The sequence below is a fragment of the Drosophila tropicalis genome, unplaced genomic scaffold (assembly GCF_018151085.1).
Source record: "Drosophila tropicalis isolate 14030-0801.00 unplaced genomic scaffold, ASM1815108v1 contig_593, whole genome shotgun sequence".
In the NCBI taxonomy this organism is placed as follows: Eukaryota; Metazoa; Arthropoda; class Insecta; order Diptera; family Drosophilidae; genus Drosophila; species Drosophila tropicalis.
Window position 1 is genome coordinate 18,187,907 of NW_027173070.1, and position 20,303 is coordinate 18,208,209.

At 39.0% G+C, this 20,303-nt stretch overlaps 6 protein-coding genes across 11 annotated transcripts in view; 2 read left to right on the forward strand and 4 right to left on the reverse strand.

The window, feature by feature from the left end:
- Positions 1-139: 139 nt before the first annotated feature.
- Positions 140-2,900, reverse strand: Tfb1 (transcription factor B1). Its single transcript, XM_068289197.1, has 6 exons — positions 2,880-2,900; positions 2,472-2,720; positions 2,072-2,410; positions 1,046-2,008; positions 805-980; positions 140-406 (listed from the first exon to the last, which is right to left on the reverse strand). Exons 2-6 carry the CDS (start codon positions 2,623-2,625, stop codon positions 281-283), a joined length of 1,758 nt encoding a protein of 585 aa, XP_068145298.1. The 5' UTR covers positions 2,626-2,720; positions 2,880-2,900; the 3' UTR covers positions 140-280.
- Positions 2,901-3,883: 983 nt separating this feature from the next.
- Arc2 (Activity-regulated cytoskeleton associated protein 2) lies at positions 3,884-4,721 on the reverse strand. Its single transcript, XM_068290332.1, has one exon. The coding sequence runs from the start codon at positions 4,639-4,641 to the stop codon at positions 4,057-4,059; it is 585 nt and encodes a 194-aa protein (XP_068146433.1). The 5' UTR covers positions 4,642-4,721; the 3' UTR covers positions 3,884-4,056.
- A 1,977-nt stretch (positions 4,722-6,698) lies between these two features.
- Arc1 (Activity-regulated cytoskeleton associated protein 1) lies at positions 6,699-9,381 on the forward strand. The gene has a single exon (XM_068288643.1). The coding sequence runs from the start codon at positions 6,821-6,823 to the stop codon at positions 7,574-7,576; it is 756 nt and encodes a 251-aa protein (XP_068144744.1). The 5' UTR covers positions 6,699-6,820; the 3' UTR covers positions 7,577-9,381.
- A 776-nt stretch (positions 9,382-10,157) lies between these two features.
- LOC137577042 (uncharacterized) lies at positions 10,158-11,796 on the forward strand. The gene is made up of 2 exons (XM_068290405.1): positions 10,158-10,292; positions 10,552-11,796. The coding sequence occupies exons 1-2, from the start codon at positions 10,224-10,226 to the stop codon at positions 11,272-11,274; spliced, it is 792 nt and encodes a 263-aa protein (XP_068146506.1). The 5' UTR covers positions 10,158-10,223; the 3' UTR covers positions 11,275-11,796.
- Positions 11,797-12,539: 743 nt separating this feature from the next.
- Positions 12,540-15,504, reverse strand: LOC137577043 (spermatogenesis-associated protein 20). Its single transcript, XM_068290406.1, has 5 exons — positions 15,208-15,504; positions 15,011-15,151; positions 13,480-14,946; positions 13,210-13,415; positions 12,540-13,151 (listed from the first exon to the last, which is right to left on the reverse strand). Exons 1-5 carry the CDS (start codon positions 15,372-15,374, stop codon positions 12,688-12,690), a joined length of 2,445 nt encoding a protein of 814 aa, XP_068146507.1. The 5' UTR covers positions 15,375-15,504; the 3' UTR covers positions 12,540-12,687.
- A 1,108-nt stretch (positions 15,505-16,612) lies between these two features.
- Shrm (Shroom) overlaps positions 16,613-20,303 on the reverse strand; it is a 61,330-nt gene continuing 57,639 nt past the window's right edge. For all 6 annotated transcript variants that reach the window (XM_068289353.1, XM_068289355.1, XM_068289352.1 and 3 more), the window contains 3 exons: positions 17,625-19,158; positions 17,305-17,562; positions 16,613-17,233 (listed from right to left, as the gene is read on the reverse strand). In XM_068289353.1, the coding sequence (XP_068145454.1) occupies positions 16,970-17,233; positions 17,305-17,562; positions 17,625-19,158 (2,056 nt within the window). In that variant the 3' untranslated portion in view covers positions 16,613-16,969. The remainder of the gene's footprint in view (positions 17,234-17,304; positions 17,563-17,624; positions 19,159-20,303) is intronic.

A 20,303-nucleotide genomic window follows, 5' to 3' on the forward strand; every position in this document is an offset into this window, starting at 1 on the left:
ATTGACTGCCGCATGCATTGCAAGCAAGCAACCAACCAAAAACATATAACCACAAACCACAATCACGAATCGTCTGGTCGAAATTACGAGCTTAGAAAGAACAGAATGTCTATTTTTATCATAAACGATAATTGCAAAATAATGTTCAATAATTATTTATTTTTAGATAGTTTTTAGCTTAACATACTCTTAAGTCCTAAGACAATATGATGAAGTGTGTACCCCTTAAGGGGATTGACTTGCTATAGTAGAGGTGTTCTGTGTGTGTGTGCGTGGTTTGTTATCTATTATTGCGCAATTTACGATCCTTCCAGGTGACATACTTTGAATTAGAGCTTTGCAGCAATTTGTTTATATGATGGGTTAAAGATGTACGCAGAGGCGAGATTTCGTGCATGGCGCGATTCTGAAAAAGGAGTGAGAGTTAAGTAAATTAAGTTAATTTGACTTCGAACTTAACGAAGTTGGTATTACCCTTGCAATATCATGAACTTAACTTGACCCAATGTTCTTGCTTCTTCTTTTTTGATCAATTTTAATAGATTATTTATTTACAGTATCCAATAATATACAAGTTTTTATCAACTGCTACTGTTTTTTTAAAGTCTTGATCGAATTCAACATTGTCTTTTGTATATATAGCCAGCGCATTTAGTTTTACAACCAAAATCTTGATTCTTTATGGTCAAAAATATTTCTGCTATCCGAACACAAAATATATTTACAGAGTTTACTGGATGAATTAACCCCATTACAAAATTCTTTCTTTTAAATGAATAAAACCTCTTTCTTGTTGTTTCTTACCTCAAACGGCTGTAATTTGGCCATTTTGAAGCGTTGCAAAGTTTCATGCATGCGTTGAATTTTGGCTTCCCTATCATCGCTTGTAGGTGGGAAACATTTCCAGAAATGTTTCAATAGTTCTAAGAGCGATAAATACAAATGCCTAAGCTCACGATGATAGTCGACGGGCACCAATTCTGTAAAAGTTAAAATAGATTATCATTTATGGAAAATATCGTTCCATATCAATTAAAATACTTACGTCCGGCAGATTGCTCTTGAAAGCCACGCATTAGAATGCCACCCGGACTCAGTTCACCCAGAACATTAACTGCTGCCTTGGAAGTTAGGACATTACCAGAAGCATTACGATTAAGCCAATTTTCAGAATTACGTATTAATTTGTATTGACAATCGTCCAAATTTAATAGATCATTTTGATTGTCATACATATGACTTTGTGTGGGTCCATTGAGGTATCTTTCTACTTTAGAGGGATCCAATTGTTTCATTTTCAACGTGTCCCGATCATTGGCATCGGTATCAATGACTGGATCACCCAAATCGGAATAGTGTATCTTCTCAATTAGACGTTGTTTCTTTATTTGTGGCTCATCTGGATTCGTTTGAGCAGACTCAGTGGCTTGATGCTTGCTAGTGGAGGCGCCGGAGGAGGAGGATTTGCCATTTGTATAACCTGAAGCACCTAATGGACCATTGGCAACATCCGAACCATTGGTTGCCCCTGCTGCCGGACCTGTCACATTCGTACATGTTTTGAGCACCATTATGGAATGCTGATTGAACCTTTTAATCATATTCTGATGGACAATATTTCCACTATTGACCACATTTCGATCACCAGAGACACTGCCAAAGCCCTCTTCCAGTGGTACATCTTCGAACTTCTTTAAATCCAGCAGAGGATCACCTGCTCCCTGTTGCACTGCTGCCTTCAGGGCATGATCATCGATTTTGCCGCATTCCGTGAATATGTCCTTGGTGCCCGCCGTCAGACGATCACGATGAAAATAATGGGATTGAAAGAATTTCGTCCAGAATTCCGCTTCTGGCATTTTGGATGGAACATTTTCAGCATGCTTGCGCTTGACGGCAGGATAAGTCTTGAAAATACAATGGATAACATCCGCTGTGAGGTTATATTTAAGACCATTACAGCCATCCGTCTGAGGTTTGATGTCTGCCAAAAAGGCACCAGAAACACCTACAAAAATGGTAGCAGAGATTAGTTAGTTGTTCTTATTAAGGTAAGAGAGATTTATCCAACCGATTTCTTGATTTTTATACATCTTCTTGAGCGCATGATCTTTAACATGCGTGTTCCAAAATTCATCGCTGGTCAACACTTTTGTAATAACCAAATCCTTGTAGAGTTGCAACAAATTAGGATTCTCTACCAAGATGCGGTTCTTATCCTCCAAATCCTTATCAACTTTGCGCTTGAAATTTGGTAACAATTGTTGCAGCAGCTCCTTGACTTTATCGCGATCAGCCAACATTGCCGGCGTTCCCAGACGATTGACGAAATGGAACGTGGACGTGTTGCCATCGTGCAGGACTACTTGAAGCTGCACCTTTGGCTTGCCCTCGGGTGAAATCTTTTGGGCTACAATCCAAGCAAAATATTTAATAGAGTTTCAATGGAGGCTAAAAGAATAACAAATTACTCTTAATGTCTGCATAGCGATGGGAGACGGTGACCGTGTCCCTATGTTCGGCCATCCAAGCCAGACGTTCATTCATCACATAGAGGGTGCCATCGCCCTTCTTGTAGCGCACTTCGCCCATTTGCAGCAAAACATCCTCGCTGCTTGTGGTCATGGCGGCTGCTGCTGCTGCACTTTCTCAGATAATTTTCGCATGAAAATAAAAGCCGACAACAACAACAACGACGGCAAAGGCAACAGATTAGAAATCTGAAATTGCATTGAAAGCGTGATAATTTGGAAAAACTTTCTATAAAATCCATTGCCCTATATCCTTATGTCAATTGTTCAGCTATTAAGTATCCCGTCAAATAACGACAGTTTGACAATATTGCAATTTTTGACAGAAAATTCTTTGAACGTACGTACCACGCTGTTAGTGCTGGCTTTTCACAATGTCATGAAATATCGATAACATTTGCTTGCAATAATATCGATAGCGTGACAATTGGACTATCGGGTTGCGTTTTAAGGCGGGAAATTCAAAATTAAACTTGTTTTGGGTTTATTTAGAGATATATTTTTTTATACCCTTGCAGAGGGTATTATAAAATTGGTCAGATGTTTGTAACGCACAGAAGGAGACGTTTCCGACCCCATAAAGTATATATATTCTTGATCAGCATGAGAAGCTAAGTCGATATAGCCATATCCGTCTGTCCGTCTGACCGTCTGTCCGTCGGAGCGTACGCGTTTTACTCAGCCATCTTAAGAGCTATCGGGATGAAATTTTTTTTGGGAGCTTTTTTTTACCCGGGTGAGATAAAGTATGAAAATCTTTGCGATCGGACTACTATATCATATAACTCTGGAACAAAAATTTTTGCAAAAATTGGAGTATCCCCATGAAATTTACCAATATAATAGAATTTGATATAAAATCTCAGATCCCAAAATTTGACCCTGATCGGATAAATAGAACACAAGTTACAGTCTATATAAATCGGTTCAATCGCTGCCGGCAGCTCTGCTTGCTGCCTACTACGTCATCATCAAATCAACACAGCACATGCATACACACACAGACGCAACGCTACATAAACTGTATGTGTATGCGTGCGTTGCTTTGCTTAGGGAATGAGGGAAGAAGAAGAACAAATTGTACATAGTATGAAGAGTAAAATTGTTTTGTTTGTATATTAATGAATTGAGTTGCAGAAAACAAATTTTGAACATGTGAAATTATTATTGTCAAGGACTGCAAGGGTATATAAACTTCGGCATAGCCGAATTTAACTTCTTTGATATTTTTTATTACAATTTGGAGAAAATTGGATTATGCAGTTGGGTGCCGTTTTAATATTCCCACATCTGTATTTCTATTAATTAATTTTATTTGTAAATTTAACGATTACTTAAAGTAAAATTACTGATTATTGTTAGGTAAACTAATCACGCTTTGTTCCCTTTATTATTGTATTAAGTTTAAAACTAGCTATATACATTTCAGAATTTGGATTCGGCGACGAATTTGTTAAGAAAACATTAGACGTTCGACTGTTAAAATTTATTTCTAATTAAAAACTAAGAAATTCAACTAGTCCTATTAATGTTTAGTTCTTTCAACATTTCTTCCCTTTTCGAGAAGCTCGCGAAATACTTTAATCTCATGTCTGGGAATACTCTCTCGGTACTTGGGTTGCAGCAAACCGTAAACGAAATCCAATTCGGTTGCCTCATCATGCCTGCCCTCTGGCAATTTGGCCAACAAGGCTCGCTGCTTGCACACAAATTGATCGATGACCTCTGTACTCCCTTGCTTAGTTTCAAAGATTTCCATATAGATCTGATACGAGGGTTTAGTGGGCGAAAAGTGATCCCGGATCAGTTGCATGGCATTCTCCCAAGTGTGGACATCTCGACGCACACCTTTCCACCACATCACAGCAATGCCTATGAAGAGTAGTGGCAAACCCTTCAAAGCATCCTTGTCACTAATGCCCTCCACCTCCTTGTAGGTCTCGACAGCTGTGATGAATTCATCGACAGCATCGTGATCTCTTTGTCCACTAAACCGAACCGGACAATTGCTAAAACTCCCCTTCGACACGGGTTCTTCTTCTTTAACGGGGGCCAGGGCTTTGATGGTTTCGATTAAAATACGAAACTGTTCCTCAGACATCTGAGTCATCTTGAACTTATAAATAAACAAACCAATTCAACCGAAGAAATATAAACTATGCTTCCTCAGAGCGTGGGCCCAACTGAAATAACAAAACGTTTGCCGAATCAGCTTTTTTCATTCTCTCTTTCTCTCTCTCTGTTGTGAAATTGAAAGCTATACTATATACTATAATTAATTATAAAGAGAGCAAGCTTTTTCGATTTCGAAAAACCGGCATGAATTTTGTCATTTTGCTCTTTATATATATAAACATATATATTTGTATGTGGGGGAAACATATACATATGTACGTGTAAAGAGGCGACACACATTTTTACTAAACTAAAAGTAAGGGAAGTTGTTTTCCATTGAAAATATAAGGCTAATTACTGTTTGAACAAGATAAGGTCAACAGGTGTGCATGTGGAAAGGAATTATACCAAAATCGATATTATTTTTATGAAGAAGAAAAGTTTTCAAATGTTTGATTATGAATTCTATTACAACCCCTTGATAAATTTCTTAGAAAAATTTCGCTGACATCATCAAAGAGCGATAGCAAATATTCTTAACTAGTTTCAGCCCGTTGCCAAAAATTTGTCAAATTTAACTTTAAAATAAAGATATTTTTATTTAAAGATAACAAATAAGACATACAGAAGAATATACTTTTAAAAGTCATTTACAATATACATAAATATAATACAAACGTATGGATTTGCTTCATAGTTTTATTATAATTTGTATTATCTCATACATCTGGAACCTAGAAGACCTCAACGATTACTTACAAAAACCAACAATTTCGGTTGGCCCCAAAACAAATCCTGGGACTAAATTGAAAAATTGTCATAAGCAGTTTATCTAGCAGTTTTATGTTCTTTTTCAAAGAACACACTTGTATAACTATGTATAATTTAAAAGATTTTAGAAAGACTGCGCTGAACTATTGTCCAGCTGGAAAATGGGGTTTTTTGTTCAAAACCACGTGTAAAAAAAACGCCAAAAGCTGGCAAGACGACAATTACTTGTTATTATCTGAATACAATTATCAACAAAGTACTAAATCAAGTTTTCGGGAAATTTCTTGGAAGCCGAGAAAATCATTCAGACTTAAAAAACAGAAACGCGCTAACCTACTGTTCATTTAAAAGTTTTTAAAAATATTAGAGATTCCACAGTTGAAATTCTTAATTTTTATTTAGTTTAACCAAAATAACACTTGTAAATATTTTTAAAGTTTTGTCAAGTTTTAAAATGAATGTTACATTACAATGTGGTACTAAGTAACTAAGTTTTTAATATTTAGTACACACATACATATGTATCCTGATATTCTTCTATATCTATATCGAGGAATTAAATTGATAATGAAAAACACAGAGTTATAGTCATTGGTTTTTCTTCTTGCTAGATCTTTTCAATCTATAGAATTAAGTACAATTGTCACAAGTCTCATATTAAGCAAAATTAGATGATTTATAAAAAACCAAATTTAAAATAACTCATACTTTATTTTAATGGCGTTTGTCACTACATATTTGCTTGTGGTACATTTAGATTTTTCTTTTTTTCCTTATCACATATTAATTGCTCATGGAAACACAATAATTATTTAATTTTATTAGTCAGAGAAAGAATTTCATGCCAGAATGCAATTACGAAAAGTAATGAGTTATAGAATAACATTTTCTCTGCCAACCTCCCCGCCCTCCCTAGAGCATAACCTATGACATCTATTTACAACATTACATACAGACATATATGTATGAATATGTATATGTATACCGTTGAACGTTACCTTCATTTGATAGGTGGATCCCCCTTGAACATGCCCATAACTTTAGCTATTACTATATTTAAATCGCAATTTTGATAATATTCTTTATCAACAATATAAACGTTTGCCGGGTCTAAACCAATTTTTGGGTTATATGTACATATGTATAAACAATTGTATGACTCACATTCCATTTCCCTCTCACTAGCCGTTGCTCTGCTGAGAGTCAATATGTGTAGCTTTTTCGATATTGATAATTTCACAATGTTGGCGGTATATAAACTTGTGCTCTGTGAAGAGCAATTCAGTCTACGACGACCAACGGCTACATTCGCTTCAATAAACTTGGCTTTGTTCGCTGTGAAACAACAACATTAAAATACTGCTTTGAAATACTTCTTCAACAACAATCACAACAACCACAAAATGACCACCATCCAGATGACCAATGAGCAATTGCGTGAGCTCATCGACGCTGTCAGAGCCACCGCCGTTAGTGCCGCAAATAATGCAGTTGCCAGTGGAGCTGAAGCAGCTGCCGGCACATCAAAGGCAAAGGGTAGCTTCAGCTCATGCACTCACCGATTTGGAGGTGGACGTAATCATGAAGAAGTGGAGGAATTCATTACCAGCATTGTGACCTTCAAGGAATTGGAGAGCATTAGCGATGAGAATGCCTTGAAAGGTATCTCTTTGTTATTCTATGGTCTGGCATCGACATGGTGGCAGGGAGTTCGTAAGGAGGCCAAGACGTGGGAGGATGCTATTGGTCTCATTCGTGAACATTTCTCGCCCACCAAGCCCAGCTATCAGATCTACATGGAGTTCTTTGAGCAAAAACAGGCAGACACCGTGCCCATCGATACATTTGTTGTGCAGAAACGTGCTCTACTCGCCCAATTACCCGAGGGTCGCCATGATGAAGAAACTGAATTGGACTTCCTTTACGGTTTGCTGAGCATCAAATACCGCAAACATATTACACGGCAGAGTGTGAAGACCTTCAAGGAACTGCTCGAACAGGGTCGCATTATCGAGCATAATAATCAGGAGGATGAAGCAGCCTCGGCAGGACCACAACGTGGTGCCCGTCGCAATACCCGCTGCACCCACTGTAATTTCCGTGGTCATACATACGAGAATTGCCGTAAACGCCTTGCAGACGCAAACCAAGATGACTAAAGCAGAAGAAACAAAAAAAAAAAAAACATCGAGGGAGGGGGGCATGACGTAATCAACAGCTCTCTTCACATGCCCCCACAAACACACACACACACACACATCGACTCCCTCACCAACATCAAGAACTTTTCTCCGCCGCGCTAAACGCCGCAAATATCAGCGAGAAGTAACCAAAAAGAGAGATCGAGAAGGAGGAGGAGACCTAGAAAATAGACTCATTATCATTCTCATTCTCTTTTCCTATCACCGCTCTTAAGTGACGTTTTGGTAAGCAGAGGAAAGCTTCTCTTTCCTATAATTTTCGCTCTTTTTGTTAGAAGATTTGTTTAACCTCAAAATTATTTCGATAAAGTTAACACTTTGTCGGAACTATCTAGGGTTAAGCACTTCTTTGAGCAAATAGAAGCCAGTTTTAACATACATATCTATTTTTCGCTGCCATGCGGCTAACTTGGCTAGGAACGCCAATTTCGAAACTATTTGTGAATCCAAACTTGAAACTTCGGTAAACTTTGTTTACCATTACCGAGCCAGAACAGAAAGGGAGAGGAATTTTACGAAGAAGGATTTCGTCATATGTTGGTGCAAAGGCCTTATTGAGATGTCTTGCAATTCGGTTTTGCCCCAAAGTTTTGTTTATGTCTAGCGTAAGTTAGACATTAGCATAATTTTGTGAGGATAAAACCTTATTACAGATCTATCAAGAGGCTAATGAACTAACTGATGTTTCTTATTTGAAAAATTTCTTTCCCCGCCTGTTCTAGCTCACCCAACGCATGTCTCCATTTTGTGACGAAGAGTGACGCAGGATGAGATTAGTGTGAATAGAAAAGGGTAGAGGTTCGCCTTTACCCTGGAAAATTTGCGCTTAATTTCTTTCTGTGTTCATTCCAAGTTCCTTTATGAAGACGGCAAAAAAACCCCCGTCTGGCCAGAATCAACTATGAGCCCTTTTGCGAGAAAGCCGACACTAATTGCTACCCTGAGTTGTGATAATTGTGACATGATGAAACTTTAGCTGAATTTTGTTCTCGACATTACGAAGCTACGGCTGACTTTTGTCTTTGGACTTAACGAAGTTTTGGCGGAGTCTTGCCATGGTTTGAGCGGCTTTTGATGGTTAATTAACAAGGCTTTATATGCTACAGGGTCTCTACAGTGGGCTTTGGCTGGACAAAAACTTAGTCGCAAAATCGAAAAGATTAACGACTAAACAAACTCTTATTTATTTATGACTTTTTGTCAAAAATGCTTAAGAACACATCGCACTACGATGGCTCCCGAAACGCCATTCGTGCGGTTGGCACGCCAAAGCTTAACTCCTGCGCTCCTTGCGAGACAGTCATTTAGGCACGCCAGAAACACTTCATTCCTCACAGTTAGGGTATTTGAATTCGTCGCCACTACGCCATATCTCCAGCTTATGGCGACTGTCCCAATATCCGAAACCGTATTGTAAATCCAGCTTCTTGTGCAGAGTCCTTAGGCGCGAAGTGTCATCAAAACTCTTGAGTCCTAAGTGAGATTAATCTAGAGCAGTCAACTTAATGGAGATTTGTATGACTTTGTGTTTGCTCTATAGAGACGATCTCCATTCGCTATCCATTGCTTGGGGTATGCAAAATATCTTTATTCCATAATCCAGATCCTAGATTGTGGAACAATTATATGTGTACCCCGTTTAAAAAACTGGGGGCCTTTCGATGACCACAAGAGGCTGCGATAAAACAACACAAAAATACACCAATGTACTATTACAACATTAAGACTGAAAATACAACCAACAAACTCATAAACCTAAATAACTATCAAATTGTTTCTTTTTATTCATGAAGGGGGTGGGTCAAGATGGGAAGAAAATATTTCAGATACTACAACATAAACGGATTTTGGCACCAAAAGAAATATCCAAGGCGTGTTAAGAATCTGCCTTGTTAGCCAAGACATGTCGTGAACGTGTGAAAGCTGTTAAATTTATCATTTAGTCTGGATTAAGGAACAAATCGAGGTAAATTTCTCTTGGTAAATTTGTGCAACTCTATGTAAAATTTTTAAGGAGTTTGCTATAAACTAGTTGCACAAACATGACTTATGTTTTGAAAAGAAATTTGTTCTAATATACTTTACTTTTCCTTTATAAATTCATACATATATGTATGCTCTCTTTATGTTTAAGCTATTAAACTTCTCATCTCAAGTCATTATGACTAAATATTATTTATTCTATTTTTTCTAATTAAAATATAAAATATGACAAAGGTCTGCATCTTCATCTGGTTTTTTTGATTTTATAAAATTCATTACCAAATTTCGAGATAATTTAGTTAGTTATGGTAATAACAATACGTTATAAACAATTTTTAAAAATTTTGCAAAAATACTATTATTATTTAGTGAAGGTTGTGTGGGTTTCTTGGTCTTAATAATTTAAAATAAGTTCATGTTAATTGTTATTAATTTGAATCAGGCTAAAGCTCAGAAATTAATCGGTTATCGGCGCTACGAAGAGAACCTGGTCGATAAATTATCTGAATATGCTGAAGACTGGGGCGAACCCATCTGGCAAGGCTGCTGCCTTATGTTCGCGCATGCCAGGGTCACACTGGTTCGTATATTTTTGTTATGCTTGTTGTTTTTGTTTTGGAAAATGGATCAACAACTTACGCTGAAAAGACTCCAAGATCGCCAATATATGGAGGTGGAGGGTTTGTTGCAGGTGAATATCATAAATGTCTAAATGGAAAATGGTTAAAATACTTACTAACGCCCATTTTTTTCGGTTTCTGTCTCTGCGCCATTCACCGTCGCCGCTGCCTACTCCACATGCAAAAAAAAAAACATCACGAAAAAAAACCAACGAATACAAACACGACGATAAATTTTTTTCTCTCTTCTACTTTTGGTGTGCCTGTATGTGTGCGTGTGTGTGTGTCTGTGTATGTGTTTGTATGTTTTTGTGTACAAATCTCGGTTAGTCCATGGATATGCCAAGCAGTGGCGATTTATTTGACGGCCCCTTACCATCGGGGGCGGGACGTCAACGTTGCTACACAATGCCCCATGTACCACCACCAGCACCGCCCTCCACGCCCACGCTTCTCACTAACAACACCACCACCACCAACAACACCACCATCGGCAGCACCGCCGCCGGTCACTCGACGAGTGTCAATTTAAATGGGAGCAGTAGCAATAATGGCACTTGCAATAGCTCACCCACCTGCTCCACAGGCAGTTTGGTGCCTGTTGATAATCAAATTAATCATTTCATCTATGTGAAGAATGGTAAACGACGACCTGGACGCTGTGTTGACTCTGAGCTGTCAAAGCTCTTCAATGCAGTGTCCATAACGAATCGTTTGAGTGATCTCAAAAATCGAGCCAGCTCGCGGGGCATACTGAATGCCTCACGTACCATATCGAAGCTCCATGCTGGTTCGACGACGGGCACAAAAATCTTTAAAATTCATCGCGATCCAAAGGATTTTCTACGCGAAACCGACGAGGATTCCGTCTCAGCGCCCGAATATGATGAAGAGCAGGAGGATACCCGCTACCGTTTCCTATGGCGAACACGAACATGTCGTCGTCGGTCCCGTATGGAACGCAAGTTTGCCCGCTTCGAGCATCATGAGCGCATGGAGACCATTGTCGATAGTTTTGATGCGGCCATGAGGTTTACTGATGCCGACACCTGAGAGGTTCGGACCGGTCAGATCGGTATAAAGTTGATGCAGATGATTTTTTGGTTGGCCGCCAGCAAACCAGCAATGTGATGAATGTGAATTTCAAAACTAAATTATTTTTATTACTACAAAACAAAACAAAAACAAACAAAACAAAAAAAAAAACCACAAAAACAAACATACAAGCAACAAGCAAAAAAAAAAAGAACTACTATTATTACGATTATGATTATGATTATTACCGCGATTATCGACTACCACGAACCGTACTCTGCTGTTCTCTCCATTACATTTAGTTGTCCTTGTCCCGCAAGGACGAGCATTTAGTTTAGTTTTCTTAGTTTTTATTGCCTCTGATGGCGGAGCAGATAGAACCGAACCGATGGATGGGTCACCGACTTTAGTATTTTTTGCTCCATTGAGAAACAACAACAAAACAAAACAAACAAAACCGAAATGAAACGATTCCAATAATAAAACAAAAGAATGCACAAAAACAATGTGTTGTACTTTGTGAAAAGAAGGTAAAATCAAGTTTTTGTTTATTTCATCAATGGTGGGAAGCGGTGGGGGATTCCAAATGGAGAATACCTATCATTTCGTTTCTCATTTCCGACTGAAATGTTGATCTCTTTTTGACTCTTTTTAAAGTTGTAAACTTTTCCAAAATAAACGGGTCACATTTTTTTTATGGCTTGAACGACTCTCCATTAGAATCCTATTAATTTAGGCTTAATTTGAAACATAAATTTGTTTCCATTGACAATTTCGAAACAAGCATTTGGATACACAAAACAGGTCTCAATTTCGATTCTGACAAATTTATTTGGAAAGCTTTTTAAAAACAGGTTTTTCAAACTTCTATTTAAGAAACCGCTAAATAAGTTTGTTAGTTATGATATAATTATTATTTATAACTTTTTTAGAACAACTTTTTTCAGAATTCATAAAAGATTCAAGTAACTTTAAGTTAAACTAACCCATCCTTGGCGACTCCTGTGAATAATCTTCAGGCAACCTTATACATATAAGACCCATTAATTCCAAATATATGATAAATATGTTGAATGTATACATTTTGCTTGGGTCTAAATCTGAACCTTTTGATGGGCGGCTCGAGGTCAATACAAACACAAAGTTTCAATGTTTAGCCGGAATATACAAATAAATATATTTTGTCGTGACCTCAGGGAAAGAAAAGAAAACGATTAACTATTTGACGCTTGGGAAAAAGTTTATTCACAACTATATATATATATATATATATATATATAAACATATAGAATACAACTTTGCGTTGGGCAAACGGATTTTCGCTTTATAAGCGAAAAAAGCAAATAACACATTTCTAATAACTATAAATTAACTTTTCTTTTCTCTCTCATGTTAATAATTCTAATCACTAGTTCGAGTAATGAATTCTTCTTACCGCTTGGCGGTAAAGAAATTGGCCATAAGATTCTCTTCTAGTTGCACTGGATCGGTCACTGGCATTCTACAGACACGATCATGACATATATAGACGGTAGTCTTTCCATTGACCATTTTGAATTTGTTTTGCACCCGTTGATTGCAGGCATCATCGGGATGTAGGGGATCCACATGTAATATTATCATGCCGGGTATATAGAATTTACGACAAATCTCAACGAATTTCTTGGTATCTGTTGAATCGGGTCCCACAACTGCCACCAGATCTAAGCCATTCTCATGTAACAATAGGGCAGATAACATTTCGGGCAAGGCATGACCAAAAGGTGAGACATCGGCAAAGAAATTTAACAGTTTTCCAGCTCTCTCCAAATAGGAAGATTCATCATAATAATGGGAGAGTAAGGTAAGATTCCGAGCAGAAACACTATTGCCACAGGGCTCGGCGCCATCGTGATCTGAAAGGAAAACATATTCAGAGAGGAAAACTTGGGGTGGGCAATAGGGCGGATTTACCTTCTTTGAGTCTAACTATGACATTTGGGGCATTCTGTTGTGAGAAGAAATATGCACCGTTCTGCTGATCCCAAAAGAGTTTATCCTGGCTCTCCTGGAGCTCTTTGGCCCAGCTTAAAACACTCAGATCCAATGAGGCTTTATAGTAATCGAGAAGACCTTTGATAAGAAAAGCATAGTCATCTAGAAAGCCTTCAATTTGTAGTCTAAGCAAATAGAGTAAAGGATATTAATTAAGGGTTAGGAGGACTACAATCTTGTTTTACATACTCATTCTTCTCTAGGGTATTGTCCGCCACACCCGAACCATAGCAGGATCTTTGAAGTAACTTGCGTTCCTTATCGTACATCTCACGACGTAGAAAATCCACCAGTTCTTTGGCCGTTTGCATATATTCGTCACGTTTTGTGGTGCCACAATTGGCCAGCTTGGAGAGACCAGAGAGAACCAAACCGTTCCAACCACATATAATTTTCGTATCCAAATGTGGTCTGGGTCGTTTATCACGCACCGAATGAAGTATATCATTTGCGGTTTGCAAAATTTGCTGCAATTGCTCCAATTCCAAATTGAAGTTGGAGCAAGTATCTTCCTCGGAGCCCTTGACAATGAGTATATTCTTGCCAGTGAGATGGCCATGTGGATCACTTGCCGGTGGAACATTTCCCTTTGGCTTTAGGTCATAATGGAACGTATAGATCTCAAAGGCACGTTCTGGCGAAACTTCACCAAAACGTTGTGCTTGAGATTTGAAAGTTTCCTGTATTTCGGACCAAGTCCAGGCATAGAATGCGCCCTCCACTTTAACTGTATCCTCGTGAGTGGGCAAGGAGTCAGCATCTTCCCCGGCATAAAAACCACCAGCCGGATGTCTTAAATCCTTGATTAAATATCTGTAAATTTTGTCAGCATAGCTGAGGAAGAGATCACTTCTGGTCAATTTGTAGGCATTCGCATAGGCAGCCATCAGTTGTCCCTGATCGTATAGCATTTTCTCAAAGTGAACATTATGCCAATCCCGTGTGGTTGCATAGCGACAGAAACCACCAAAAACATGATCATTAATGCCACCGCGTCCAATGTGATCCAAAGTCTGCATAACCATATCCAAAACATCAACATCCTTGGTCACTAGATAGGCATGAAATAGGAAATTGAGGCGAGGAATCTCTGGAAATTTGGGTTCCCTGCCAAAGCCACCATGCGCCTGATCATAACGCTGCTTGTGGACATTAAGCGCCTCCATGAGTTTTTCCTCCGCGCTGCCCGGCTCAAAGGCAGCTTCGGCCACTGCGGCAGCATCTTGATTTTTTTGCAGAGCCTTCAAGACAGTGGAGCCTGCCTTGAGCAAAGATTCTCGATCTGTTTGCCACTTATTGGCTATGGATTCCAAGACCTTGGTAAAGGATGGCATGCCCCATCTGGAATGGGGTGGAAAATAAGTGCCAGCAGCCAAGGGAGCCAGGTCGGGAGTCAACCAAACACTCATGGGCCAGCCACCGCTGCCCTTGGATAAGAGTAGAAACTGCATGTAGACTTTATCAATATCGGGCCGCTCCTCCCGATCCACTTTGATGTTGACAAAATGTTTGTTCATCACGGCCGCTGTCTCGGGATTCTCGAACGATTCATGTTCCATCACATGACACCAATGACAAGTGGAATAGCCCACCGATAGGAAGATTAACTTATTCTCTTTGCGCGCCAGTTCAAAGGCCTCCTCACACCAGGGATACCTAAACGAGAGAGAAATGTGTCAGGTGAAAGCAAGTTAATGGTTAGATGGGATGGAATACTTACCAATCCACTGGATTATAGGCATGTTGAAGTAAATAAGGTGATTTGGAGTTGATTAGACGATTCCCTGACTTGGCTGCTGCTCCAGCTCCGGCTCCGACTCCTCCTTTGTCCGTACTGGCCATGCTAATCGCTCGATAATCTCTGTAAATAAAAATTGCTCCATCATTTGATCATGTGAAATGATTTAATTTACTTACAATCTGCGCCAACTGCGCTGTAAATTATTGCTTATATTAATGTTGTTGTTATTTATGTTGTTGTTGTTGTTGCTGCTACTACTGCTGCTGTAAGAATAAGCTCGATTTCCTGTGCTCTTGCCGAGTGTCTTTCGTATCCAATTGACAAGAAATCTCCTCTGGAACATAGCAAACGACAATGGAAACTTGCAACGTGTGCAAAAATCTGGATGCGAAAGCGAAATAAATCAAAATAACTGGAGACACTGTAACTGGGACTGGGACAACTTTAACAACAGCCAAAAATAACAACAATAACAACAATAAAAGCAATAATTAATTCAAATCAGTGTGACCAGACAGAAAGCGAAATGTAAATGCCAAAAAAGAGACACAACGAAATAGGCAACAAACTTGGCGCCCGATTTTAAATAAATAAACTTAAATAGAATTCAAATTTAACAATTATAATGTCGAACTTTAAAACTCCGATTCCACAGAGGGTGAAAAACCCGATGAAATTCAAACATTTTTGGGGTAACAAAAAGCAATTTAAAGTCTTTACAGTAAACACAAATTATAGATACATATGTACATATGTAAATTGGAAGAAATCTATCCCCGGTAGTATGCCGATGGCAGTCTTAGAAGCCTTAAAAATATTTACAAGGAGAGCTTGTTTTCGCTACAGGACATTCCTTAAAGTGTTCACAGTTTCAGGTAAATCATGGGCGGATCTAGGGCTTTAACATTGCCCTTTAAAGTATGCAATAAGCAGCCCAGGAATGCGTATTTATAAGCATTCAATGAACTTTTGGAAAGTGCTGTGCGTAAATAACAACTAAGCAAACATTGTTGATAGAGACTTTATAATATTGCAAGGCATACGAAAAATTATAAATTTGTTGAAAACAATGAATGCATTTGCAAACTTTAAGGTGCAAATTTCACCCATTTAACAGCCCTATATCCGCTAGTACCCTACTTATTTTACTTTAGAGCTTGTATTAATATCTTATAGAACAATTAAAAAAAAGAAAGAATTAAAAACACCAATGTTAAACAAACTTGTTGAAAAACTTGCTACGAAATGTCAAATAATTCGCAAACGACGCGTCGTTCCCTTTTTGTATTTTTTCTTGCAGCCACTCCATAGTGGGAAGGTCTATATTTGTTCCAAAAACATGTTGAAATATATTTGAAGAAATCCCAAGAAATATTTGAAGATTTGAAGAAATCCCAAGAATCCGTAGAATGTCTATAAGTTTTAATTTTACTTATCAGCATGAACAACAGGACTGATCTAGCTAGCGCCCCTTAAAAAACTTTTATCAGAAAATATTTTCTCAAAAAAAGTTGCCTACTTTTAGGCCTAACCGTTTATTTTACACCGTGGAGATTTCATAAAAATGTCTTTAATTTTTTTTTTTTCGGTATATATATTTTTTATATTTAGTTTTAATTAAACCTACAAGCTAAATTGAAAATCACAAATGAACATAAAATATTTTATACATATATAGTGTGTGAGTGTGTTGGTGTGTGTGTGTTGTGTTTGTGTGGCTGTTGCATCTTTATAAAATATTAAGATTAAGCACATCGTTCTTGATAGTATTCTTATAGTCGTATGTATAACGATATTCTTGCGGTCGGTTCGAATTCTCTCTCGTAGGTCCATCAACTTTAAGTTGACAGCAGGGAAAATTATTCGATCCAAAAACCCTAAAACTGTAGCACACTAATTAAATTTCGTGTAGTGTTTTTTTTGTTTGTTTTTTTTTTTTTAGCAATCACTTTGGACTAGCGCATCGTTTAGCGTGGCCAATTGCTCTTCGCTGCCTTTGATTCTCTCGGCCAAGTCACGGGCATCGGCAATTAATTTGGCCTTCATATTGATAAAATAATCATAATCCGCACACATATCGGCAGTGAGATGTTTGCCCAACAATGAGGCAATAGTAGTGCCACGACGATCAATATCGGACTTTAGACGCTGAGCCTCCTCCAATTGTTCGTACAGACGTTCACGTTTCGATTCCAAAATGCTCTGCAAATGAAAAAAAACGATAAATTTATTATATAATTAATTTGTTGTATGTGTGAATGGGGAGAACTTACCTTATCTTGTGGTCTCGATTCGAGACTACTTTCAGTTTGTCCCAATCTCTCGGATAGGGACAAAAGCAGGCTAGTTATATGACCCACGTCATCGATATATGTACGAAACTTGGAGGCTTCGCTGGGACGGACTTTTTCGGCCAGCTGGGCAAATAGCTCTTGACCCAATTTATCATTCATGGAGCTTTCCTCTCCAATTGTTTGCTGTTCACGCTTAAGAGAGCCTATTTTTTGGTTCAATCGTCTTAGGAGTTCATCCTAGGAATACAAACGGTAAATGGTTAAAGTAAATACAAGGGATTTTCTCTTGGTTAACTCACCATTTTCTGTTTGATTAAATTCGTGCCCTCGCCACTGGGATCGGTTAAATGCAGTTCCACTATATTGATCATTTTGCCCGATATCTCTGGGGTTGATGCATCACTCGAATCGGATTTCATGCGCATTAGTGTCGATGTGCCCACATCTCGCTTGGCTTGACGTAGGGGAACATCTGGATTATATAGATTGCTGACATACTCATGGGTTGGCTTGCAGCTCTTTGGTGTTAGAATTTCGACAAGCTTATCGCTGGGCTTAAGCAGCTTGAGCAACTCTCGACTAAGTAACTCGTAGTCCAGTTCAATGGGTTGACGTTGACGTGGCTGCAATGTGGTACGCGTTTGCTGCTCTTGCTGCTCCACCAACAAATCCAATGCTTCCCGATCAAATAAATCATCAGTTTGACAAGCCATATCCATGGTAATTGGCTTTGGATTAACCATCAGAACAATTTCACTGCGCTGCATTAATTGCAGGCCCATCTCAACCACTTCATCGGTCTCTTCGTGGGCTGGTGGACAAGTGTGGGGCGGTGGCGGCGGTGGTGGTGTTGTTGGAGAAATAGGACTACTCGCTACCGGTTGTGGCGGCGGTGGTGGTGGTGCTGGTTTGTTGGAACTTGGACTTGCTAATTTGGCATGACCCAGCAATATGCCCGTTTCACATATATGAGCCGACATTAGCTGCGATTGCAATTGTGTGATTTTTTCTATATTCTCCCTTAGAGATTCCTGACGATTCATGGACGGCGGTTTCGTTTGAGGATGACTCAAAGTGGTGCTAATAACCTCAGCGCGAAAGATGTGAGATCCCTCGCCGGCATTCGAAGAAAGTTCCAAAGAACTGCAATCCGATTGAGATGAGGCCGGCGACAAGCGTGGCGGCGTCGGTGTGGGCGTGGGCGTGGTGGGTGGTGGCGGCAACATTATCACCTCTTCTAATGTAGTTTCGAGGTCATGGGCCACTTGCTTAAGATCACTATGCGACTGGGTCACCATTGAGTGTTGTGCCTGCTGCTGCTTATTCATCATATCATATGACTGAGATCTTAGATACGGTGTCGTTGTCGTTGTTGTCGTCTTGCCATAGCCCTGACCCAAAGCTGGCGAGGAATAGCGTTGACCCAACCCAGTTCCGGTTGTCGCCTGGCCATAGATCATAGTATACGGCGATGTCACACTTGTCGGTGAGTGTGTATTCGTTGCGAGGTTATTGTTGGAGCCATAACGCAGTGGCACCCCTAAATTTTCCCCACCATTCGGTGAGCTGGGCTGCTGTTGTTGTACCAACAACGGTGGCTTAGTTTGCGTCTGCAGCTTAACGCCCAAGGGTAAGACATCAGGAAGATTATTAGTTAGTTTGCCACCACTTACACCATAGCTGGGCTTGGTATGGTGATGATGATGATGATGGTGATGAGCCACTATATCTTCATTGGGGGTTAGAGTTAACTTATAAATGCCATGATCGGGATCTGTATTGTTTAGCTTCTCCAAACTCTGTCTCGGTAGGTAGGAGGCCTTCGAGTTTGATCTGTAAGGAAAAAGAAAATGAAATCATTAGAAATCAACATTTTAGGCACAAAATCTATGCAAACTGATTTAAAGTTTTCAAAACTAATCAATGTGGAAAAATTACGCTTAAATTACTGTTCAGACCAGTCGTCCTAGCTCAGGGTCTAATGTTTAAGAACTCTTAGTTTTCAATTCTAGTCTTTAAATTGTCGTTTATTGACACTAAAAGTGTTGATTATTAATACTAATACTGTTAGTTATCAGTATGAGCCATAAATCCTTATTTTACAACACAAACTGTAGTCTTCTTCTTGGCGCTACAACACAATTGTTTAGACTAGTTTCAGTTACCAACACTAAATTAAGTTCTAAAGTTTTTCAAGTGTTTGGTACTATTTGACAACGCTAAAAGCTTCCAATTTGAAAACCTCCTCCTACAATACAAAAAACCATTTCGTCACTTTTCAGTGGTTTGTTTTGACGTTACCACAAAATGTCACTTCATGTTCCCGCAAGGGTCAAAAACTCAACCCATTAGGGTCATCGTTACGGGCACGACTCTTGATCGAGAGTCCACGTCGCACACAAAACAGACAATCCTACCCCCCGCCCAGTCCCCGCCCTCCTTGATGTCTCTTACTCCTACTCATTATGCAAATGCAAGAAAAAATAATCTCATAATCTCTCTGCCAACAAGAGTTTTTGTCTAATTGAGTCCTACTTTTCCAGATAGTTAAAGTTAAGTTTACCACAAAAAAACAAAAACTAAACGCCCTCGCCGCCTGCTGCATCACACATCTCTTGGCGGAACTGGGCGAAAGTGAAGGAAAGATTTTAACAAAAATTATTCTGTGCACGATGCGGAGACAAAATACCAAAAAAAAAAAAAACCAGAGGGCCGGGGCTAACTTCGACCGCGTCAAAGTTTGTATACCCTTGCAATTTTTTTGGTAACTCTATCCTTACCTATTAGCCATCAATGTGGAAGAACGTTTTATCTAAAAAGGCTTATGCTTGCGAAAGAAAGGCCTACAATCATAGGAAATAACGAAGATATTGATCAAAGTCACTGTTTTCCACCGATCGTTCCTATGGGAGCTATATGATATAGTCACCCGATCTTTATCAAATTCGGCACAGTCATTAACATATATATTAAATTAA

Bases quoted from the DNA above. Each gene is read 5' to 3' on its own strand.
- LOC137577042 (XM_068290405.1), top strand. From the start codon at position 10,224: ATGGATCAACAACTTACGCTGAAAAGACTCCAAGATCGCCAATATATG. The intron at 10,293-10,551 runs GTGAATATCATA...AATCTCGGTTAG, and splicing joins AGGTGGAGGGTTTGTTGCAG to TCCATGGATATGCCAAGCAG.
- Arc2 (XM_068290332.1), bottom strand. From the start codon at position 4,641: ATGACTCAGATGTCTGAGGAACAGTTTCGTATTTTAATCGAAACCATC.
- LOC137577043 (XM_068290406.1), bottom strand. From the start codon at position 15,374: ATGTTCCAGAGGAGATTTCTTGTCAATTGGATACGAAAGACACTCGGC. The intron at 14,947-15,010 runs GTAAGTATTCCA...TCTCTCGTTTAG, and splicing joins GCCTATAATCCAGTGGATTG to GTATCCCTGGTGTGAGGAGG. The intron at 13,152-13,209 runs GTAAATCCGCCC...TTTTCCTTTCAG, and splicing joins CATAGTTAGACTCAAAGAAG to ATCACGATGGCGCCGAGCCC.
- Arc1 (XM_068288643.1), top strand. From the start codon at position 6,821: ATGACCACCATCCAGATGACCAATGAGCAATTGCGTGAGCTCATCGAC.
- Tfb1 (XM_068289197.1), bottom strand. From the start codon at position 2,625: ATGACCACAAGCAGCGAGGATGTTTTGCTGCAAATGGGCGAAGTGCGC. The intron at 2,411-2,471 runs GTAATTTGTTAT...CTTGGATTGTAG, and splicing joins TCGCTATGCAGACATTAAGA to CCCAAAAGATTTCACCCGAG. The intron at 981-1,045 runs GTAAGTATTTTA...TAACTTTTACAG, and splicing joins TCAAGAGCAATCTGCCGGAC to AATTGGTGCCCGTCGACTAT.